At 41.6% G+C, this 9,061-nt stretch overlaps 1 protein-coding gene across 1 annotated transcript in view; it reads right to left on the bottom strand.

Moving 5' to 3' along the window:
* Positions 1 to 3,475: 3,475 nt before the first annotated feature.
* Positions 3,476 to 9,061, bottom strand: part of LOC124265863 (transmembrane channel-like protein) — a 66,699-nt gene continuing 61,113 nt past the window's right edge. The window contains exons 19-20 of the mRNA XM_046700712.1: positions 6,672 to 6,723; positions 3,476 to 3,983 (exon numbers count right to left, since the gene is read on the bottom strand). Coding sequence (XP_046556668.1) covers positions 3,916 to 3,983; positions 6,672 to 6,723 — 120 coding nt within the window. The 3' untranslated portion in view covers positions 3,476 to 3,915. The remainder of the gene's footprint in view (positions 3,984 to 6,671; positions 6,724 to 9,061) is intronic.

Here is a 9,061-nt window from a genome sequence, read left to right as displayed (position 1 = left end):
ATTCACGACGTTATTTGTTTGGAAATGTAAAAATCGGATAATTACTCGGAAGATTGAGTTTACACAGTAGCATATAAGCGATCGCTGATTTCTGTTTTTTCACTAAATCACCAGCCAGAAAAACGCATCCCTGAATTTCTCATACATTTTGAATTGGCTTTGTCACCAGTACCAAGTGTCTAGATCAAACGAACGAACGAAATCAAACGAACTATAATTGATCGGGGCGTGAAAACGAACGCTGTGCTCGGAAGACTGAAATATAAACAGCGACAAATTCAGATTTTATATTGTGTATCATTTTCTCAATTTTTAAGACATCCATTCGTCTATTCGTTTCATACGTTGGCTCAATTGATGCAATCGTTCCGTTCCATATTTATTAGAATATGCATGGAAGGAGTTTCGTAGCTCGAAATTGGAAATAGACACATGACGATGATTTGGTAAATTCAAACGAAATTCTCAAAGTTTCCGTCGTACGTGACGCCACGACTGACGCAAAATCACGTACAACGACAACGCTATTTTCGGCATTTCTGACTGCTTCTCGCGGTTACAACGAAAACATAGAAATAAATAACAATATGCGCATAGTAAGAACGTTTCTGATTACTTATATCACATATTTATGTACAATCAAGTAAAAGGTCCTCGCAAAATTCTGAGTACCGATGTCAGTGAACTCGCCATTTTGTAACGGTTGTGATGTCATATGCCGCCATTGTTGTACATATTTGGACATTTAATACGTGATATTTTTGTTATTTATACACAAGTGTTATATTCCATATTGTAATTTCATATAAACAGGCTTGTGAACAGCGATTTCTCTTAATCTTATAACTAAACTGACTATATTATATCAAGAAAAAGGATTAAGTATTACATGTATATACACTCATTTTAAGGAATTGTCTTGTTATGGACAGAACAATGATGTCTGATGGTTCGCCAAGTGCTAATATACAAAATATACCAATATATTCTAATCAGTAATCAACATACCAAGGTCGTCTTTCTCCAACTTTGGAAAATGCGATGTGATTCAACTTGAATATATGTAGATTTAACTCCCCTGTTCCTTCACTCCGTTGAACCGGAAGCCGGCAGGGGTAATGGAGGCGAAGAACGATGCGATATGCCACAAATAGCGCTTAAAATATTGAATTAAATATATTGTTCGTAAGTAATTATTAAATATGAGGTTGGACATCTGAGAGCATAACCCTCTGAGGAAATGGGTGTCTACCTTTGATTGTGGCAATGTTGTATGTTGACATTAAAAATATTTTTCAAACCGAAGCGAGGGAAGCATGTTGCCAACCACTGCTCGCTTCGCTCGCATATAGAAAGACTGGTCATTTTTCTCTCTGTTGCGCAACCCTATTTGCCTGTGATCAACCAGCAAACTGCAGCAACACTGATGCAAGCACATGTAGCGTCTCGGTTGGATTTTTGCAATGCTCTACTTCAGGTGCTTCCAGAATATCTCCTGAGCAAGTTACATAGAGTCCAGAACTCAGCTGCCCGAGTTGGGATACGCACAAAGAAGACCGAGCATGTAACACCTGTTCTGATGACATTGCACTGGTTACACATCCGACAACGTATCCAGTACAAAATGTTGGTACTGATGTTCAAAGCCTTGCACAACACGGCACCAGTTTACCTCTCAGACCTTGTGTAAGAATATCAACCAACACGTCATCTGAAGTCATCCCAACAGCACTGTGCCAGACAGTGGTCAGCCGGACCAAGACATCTGGTGATAGGTCTTTTCAGTTTGTTGGCCCAACTTTGTGGAACAAATTACCCCTCTCTCTTCAATCAGTAGAGACGTTCAGCCCATTCAAATTCAGATTAAACACTCACTTGTTCAGCTTTTCATACGGACATCATCAGCGCTCTTGAGCAGTCTTCTTAAGACTGGATATAAGCGCTATATACATGTGTATATAAATGCAAATGTAATGTAAGATGGTTCCATCCATTTCTTGTAATTTGTGCCACTCCCGAAACGTATTCTGTTACAAAGCGGTTCTTTGTACTGGAATAGTTTGGTTCCTCTGGAACCCAAAATCACGACAACATATTGTGCTTACCCACAGCAAAGTCAACAGGAGGTAACAACTGTTCTTGGTTTACATTGGTCAGCTCGCCCGAATACACCCGTCCTTTTTTTGGCGTGCGCATGGTTTGGCAAATCTCGTGCTTTTCATGGTATCTGATAACAGCGTTGAATTCCTCAACATTGTCTTAAAATGCTATCAGCGCTGATGAACAAATTCCAGTCAGGAGGTAAAAAAATGGTATTTGGTATTTAGAAACAAATTCCATTACATGTAAGATTGTAATTTTTTTAACATTTAGTTAGTGGGGGCTTGTCGTTTTAGGCCTATTGTTGTTTCTGTTCTTGCTGTTTGAATGTCAGATATCATTACTTTGACTTTGCATTTGTTTTATTAGTGGGGAATAAGAACTGTCACATTCCCATCATACCCGTGAAGATCCGGGTTAGAACTGATCTTCAGTAACCCATGATTATCGTAAGAGGCGACTAACGGGATCGGGTGGTCAGGCTCGCTGACTTGGTTGACACATGTCATCGTATCCCGACTGCGTAGATCAATGCTCATGCTGTTGATCACTGGATTGTCTGGTCCAGACTCTATTATTTACAGACCGCCGCCATATAGATGGAACATAGCCGAGTGCTGCGTAAAACTAACCTCGCTCACTCACTTGCCCATTCCCATCAGCCCCTTTGTCGTATACCTCTCTGTCATCATTTGACGTCATTTGGATAAACGGCTTTCGTCATTTATAGCAAGCCATATTTATTCTGAATGTGTGAGTGAGTTTATTTTTTACGCCGCAGCGTAACAAAATTTGCACTTGAATTTACACCATCGGTTGACCCGTGAAGATCCGGGTTAGAATTGGTTACACATGTCATCCCAATTGCGTAGATAGATGCTGATGATCACTGGATTGTCTGGTCCAGACTCGATTATTTACAGACCGTCTCTATATAGCTGGAATATTCCTGAGTGCTGCGTAAAATTAACTGTATGTGATAAAATGTCATCATAGTTCAAGGGCGATGGTGTAATCTAGTGGTTAAAGTGTTCGCTCTTCACGCCGAAGACCCGAGTTCGATTCCCAACATGGGCACAATGTGTGAAGCCCAATGCTGGTGACCCCCCGCCGTGATATTGCTGGAATGTTGCTAAAAGCGGCGTAAAACCAAACTCACTCACTCATAGTTCATTGCACACTTTGACTTCCTTTGCATAGTGTTGTTACCACTGGCGAGTCGTCTGAAGAGATGCATGGTTGGTTGGTTTTATAGTTTTAGCGCGAGATGGGCCAGTACGAGGCCTATTTGCACCCAACACATTGACTTGACTTGACTTAATATAAATCACAGGTTATTACATCGCCAAAAGGAATCGTTTAGATAACATAAAAGAAAAGACAGCACTATTTATATTCATTTGGTTAGACGTATACATATATCGATTAAGCTCTGCTTCGTGTTACGGATTAAAAACCTTGAGTAATCAATTCCATTTTTGAAACATGAAATATTCATTCATTAAAAAAACAGTAAGATGACAGAGCGTTAAAAAGATTTAAAATCACAGAACTAAATCTGTCGAAGCCATTTAAGAGCCTGTTTAGATGACATCATATCTTCCAGATGCCGAGAAATCTAAAACTGCCCGTCCACGGTTCCATACATATTGCATTTCGCCCAGGAGAGTTACCTCCCTTAGTCGTGCAAGAATCCTGTGATCTCCGATTCGCCATGATTTCAGTATCAACCCGCATCACCTCGCTTTCCGACCAGAGGATGCAGACACGCCTACTTGACATTAATCTATGTTCACCTACAATTGATATATGTAGCTATGGGGTTGTGACAGTGATCACGCTCGAAACACTTGCAGCATCTGACTTTCTTGACAAGGAACGGCCTGTGGAGAAAAAGAAATATTTTATATGCAACAGGGCAATTTGTGTCTTTAGATTGGGAGACATACCAGGTTTTACTGCTATTAGGTGATGGTGTTGTATGGGTGAGTGTGTGGATGAGTTTGACGCATGTATGAATGAACGTATGTATGTGTGCAAGGATTGGTATGATTCTGCATGTGTGATGTATGTGCAATATGCATTTTGTTATCTATCTAAATGTTTTACTGTGATATGTGTCTCATAGGCCAAATGGCCGGATGCTATGAGGATGTTTAATCGTGTCATTATGTACTGGGCATTAGCATGTGACACAATGACAAAATTCTCTTCTTCTATACATTCACAAGAATATGCAAATATGCAAATAAACAATATAGACGCCTAACTCCAAAATGTGGTTGGCTGATGTTGGTTCAGGGTTATTGTTAAAACTTTGTGGATGTCTGCAATCAGCATATCAAAGCTGAAAATTCATTGTTTCTTTCGTTGGTTTGGTCACGGAATTTTACATGGTTAATTAAAGTGGATCAATCTGGCCTCAGTTTCTGTTGTTTGAGGTGATCAGAGTTCCAGTCTCCGATTGGTGTGTTTGTTGTTTAACGCCGCACTTGGCAATATTCTAGTTTTATATGGCGGCGGGACCAGTGAAGGTCCGGGTTAGAATGAGCCTTCAGTAACCCATGCTTGTTGTGAGGCTCGCTGGCTTGGTTGACGCATGTCATCGGTTCCCAATTGCGCAGATCGATGCTCATGCTGTTGATCACTGGATTGTCTGGTCAAGACTCGATTTTTTACAGACCGCCGCCATATAGCTGGAACGTTGCTGAATGCGGCGTAAAACTAAACTCACATATATGGCGGCGGACAGTATATAATCAAGTCTGGACCAGACAATCCAGTGATCACCAGCATGAGCATCGATCTGATTGTCTAGGCACGTATCACTTAGCAGCCATGTAACATGTGATGTTTGGGATTACACTTTCTCAGTAAAGTACAGATTCTTTTGTTTAGTTGAGTCCCATCCGGGATTCGAACCCATACCCTCAGAATCGGGCATCTAATCGCCATGACACCAAGTCAGCCGTCTAACCCGCTCAGCCAACACGGCTTCCACTAAAAAGGAAGTCGGTCGACTGGAAGTCTAGACTACGGACTTTGTGTACCCCTCTGACAAGTGTAAATTGGCACGGCACCACGGCCGAAAGCTATGAATACACAATGCCATTTAGAAAGTGGTCAAATGTTACATATGTTATATTTGGGATTCATAACATGATGGTATTTAAATGGTATTCATAACATGATGGTACTCTTACAAAATAGTAAGACCGCCTCCGTGGTGTAGTGGTTAGAGCGTCCGCCCGGAGAGCGGAAGGTCGCGGGTTCGATCCCCGACCGCGTCATACCTAAAGACGTTAAAATATGGTACTTGTTGGTCCCTGCCTGGCGCTCGGCATTAATGGGTACAACAAGGACTGGTCGGCTCGGAGTCAGTATAATGTGTCTGAATGGGGTATTCATGCTTCACTGCGGCGTGGTATCTCAGTGGGCTAGCACTATAAAACCAGCTTAAGTCTGGGCTAGTACAAGCAGCCGCACATACACATACACACGCATGCACGTCGTCATATGAGCGAAATATTCTCAACACGCATGCCCGTCGTCATATGAGCGAAATATTCTCAAGCACGACGTTAAACCCAATTTCACCTCACCTCACAAAATAGTAAACTAAAGAGAGGTTGTTCAGATCGACATTTTTATGCTTGAATAAACCTCACGCAATACCGGGGCTGTGGGGAAGCCTTGTGGTTAAGGCGTTCGCTCGTCAGGCCGAAGACCCGGGTTTGATGGGTACAATGTGTGAAGCCCATTTTGGGTGTCCCCCTGCTCTGATATTGCTGGAATATTGCTAAAAGCTGCATAAAACCATAGTCACTCACTCGTTCGATACCAAATCGTTTTGCTAATTAGTTACAAATGTATTTATCGTGTTAAGTTTGTCATAAGAGTGTGCATTTTGAGTTTATGCATCTGCAGACTGGCAAATGTTGATAGCAGGTGTTAGAGGTTTGATCGGCATACATGAAGTTGGTGAGTAAATAATGAAGCATACGACAATCCAGTGATCAATAGCATGAGCATCGATCATTGGGATGCGATGACATGTGTCAACCAGGTCAGCAAGTATTCTTGCTAAGATGACAGGCCATCTTGTCCCAATGGCGGTGAACGTGGTTTCCCCCACTGATGTTTTACTTTCTTTGTTTAACGCCGCACTCATCAATATTGCAGGCATATGGCGGCGGTCTGTATATAATGGAGTCTGGACCAGACAATCCAGTGATTGACATCATGATGGTCCCAAGCTTCAACTAAGCCTGTCCACTCGAACCCGTCATTCGCCTCTTATCACAAGCATGGGTTGCTGAATACCCAATTCTAACGTGGTCTGTATTATCAAATGATATGAGAATGCTGCAGAGAATAGTATTGCTGGTTGCGGCGTTCAACAACATTCATTTGGTAAAAACTTGTAATTGTGGTTCATTTGTAGGCCTCCTGCCCCTGGCATGAAACGACTGCAGTTTTAAATATATTAATAGCATGGAAGTTACATGGGATTAGATAATCCTGTGCCATTGACAGTTTACCATGATGCGTGATTCTAGTTTACGATTTACCTTGAAGTGCCCTTGCCTTTAAAAAGATCCTCTTTTTCTCCACCGTCCGTTCCTGCAAATCAGATGTCTCATGAGACACAATTGTCTAGGACTAGTACTCCCGACAAAGTGAGCGAGTTGACAACATTTTCAACAACTGAACTGGAAAATGTTTAAGCTAAACAGTAAAATTACCAGAAGGCGTCAACATTGTCCTAAGAAACTCGCTTTGGGTGTGTTCAGGATCTATTGGGATAATACACAAAGATGCTATTATTTAATTTAATCTATTTATTTTATCTATTTAAAATCTAAACGTTTCGGGATGTTGTGCTCAGATGGTGTTCAGCCTCGATGCCTCATTTTATGTGTTCAGATCCTAAACGTGACCCTAAACACATCAAATGTGTATTGGGTTTAAGATAAAACAAACTACTCTAAGTAAACTTTGATATATAGATAACTTTTATGTGTGTGCATTCCAAAAAAGTTTCGAGTAGAGGAGGAACCGACTGAGGTCTGATGTTTTCAATTTCCTTCAAACAGGGAGTGTAGGATTCAAACCCAAGACACGAGGATCCGAGACCCGTCAGCGGAGAAAATAATGTGTAGCAACCCATGTCTAGATATTTATGGTGGTATTCTCCCTTTCGTAAAATCAGGGGGCCGGTGGGGTAGTCTAGCGGTTAAAGCGTTTGCACGTCACGCCGAGGACCCGGGTTCGATTCTCCACATGGGTACAATGTGTGAAGCCCATTTCTGGTGTCCGCCGCCGTGATATTGCTGGAATATTGCTAAAAGAGGCGTAAAACCATAGTAACTCTCTCGCGTAAAATCAGGTGACCTATACACTCGTGTAATAATATGTATCTGTAATCACACCAAAGTTCGGTCATTATTTAAGACATGAGTTTCACTGGAATATAATGAGGTTAAAATATACAACAAATCCAGTAAAAAACATAAATTAGGTCCCGTTCCCCGAAGTGAGCGTTGCTAATATGGCCTTGTGGAATACGAATTTCGATAAGACGATCTGACCATGTGTTCGGTATGTCAGGAGTTGACTGAATGGTCCCCATTTGAGAATGTTTTCAGCTGGCAAATAAATCACGAAGGTGTAATCAATATTATATTTTCTAGTATATATAATTAGCTTGCTCGCGTTAACAAGAGTGTTTTATACTAACTCGAGGTGTAGTGGATTCAAGAAGGTCTAATTCTCATAAACATGGAGTGGGTTGAGTCAGAATGATTCTATATCACTCATATCCCAGCAGTATTACAGAGGAAGCACCAAAATGGGCATCACACTTTACACGGATGCTGGGATTCGAACCCGGGTCTCTGACGTGACGAGCGAACGCCTAACCACTATGCTACCCCACCACTCTCATTCAGATGAACCCAACTTGTGTCAGAATGGTTTCCAAATGATTTGATCTTAGTCTGATGTTATGAATATGCCTAGGCCGAAAGGATAATCTTGTAATATTTCTTTTGATTTTGCAGAGAAACACAGCTCTTTGGAAGACTCGATCAAATATGCAGTTGCTCGAACTGAATATTGGTGCGAGATTCCCCCCTTAAGTCGAAGACTTATCATTCAAGAAAACACTCCAGGTTTCACGTCTCTAATGTCAAATGGGGGCGGTGGGGTAGCCTAGTGGTTAAAGCGTTCGCTCGTCACGCCGAAGACCCAGGTTCGATTTCCCACATGGCTTCAATGTATGAAACCCATTTGTGGTGTTCCCCGCCGTGATATTGCTGGAATATTGCTAAAAGCGGCGTAAAACCATACTCACTCATTCACTCTAATGTCTAATGTCACCCTACACAAATATACTTTCAAAACATTTGCAATTAGATTTTGATTGCTATCATCAAAATCAGCAAGTAATTGAAGCATGACCCCAAAGCAATTCTGGTCCTTACCTCTCTCTATGACACGAAGAATGGATGTCGATTCAATTCTGAAGTGGCATGTACCAGGGATACTCTACAACATTTATAGTCTCCCTACATGTACTTACCAGAGTTAGCTGCTTCCTGATCTGCTTGCCAACCTCTTTATAAGACGATGACCGCGCCATGTAGTAGAAGAGAATGAGTCTGTAGGAAAAAAGTGCGTGTCAAATTTAACCAATATTGTAGTAAAGAATGTATTATAAACAAACCTACCAAATCCTTCAAACAGGGAGTGTAGGATTCAAACCCAAGACACGAGGATCCGAGACCCGTCAGCGGAGAAAATAATGTGTAGCGACCCATGTCTAGATACTTATGGTGGTATTCTCCCTTTCGTAAAATCAGGGGCCGGTGGGGTAGTCTAGTGGTTAAAGCGTTTGCACGTCACGCCGAGGACCCGGGTTCGATTCTCCACATGGGTACAATGTGTGAAGCCCATTTCT

The sequence above is a fragment of the Haliotis rubra genome, unplaced genomic scaffold (genome assembly GCF_003918875.1).
Source record: "Haliotis rubra isolate DU_JTF1 unplaced genomic scaffold, ASM391887v1 Scf122, whole genome shotgun sequence".
Lineage (NCBI taxonomy): Eukaryota > Metazoa > Mollusca > Gastropoda > Lepetellida > Haliotidae > Haliotis > Haliotis rubra.
This window is presented reverse-complemented; position numbering and strand designations above follow the sequence as displayed.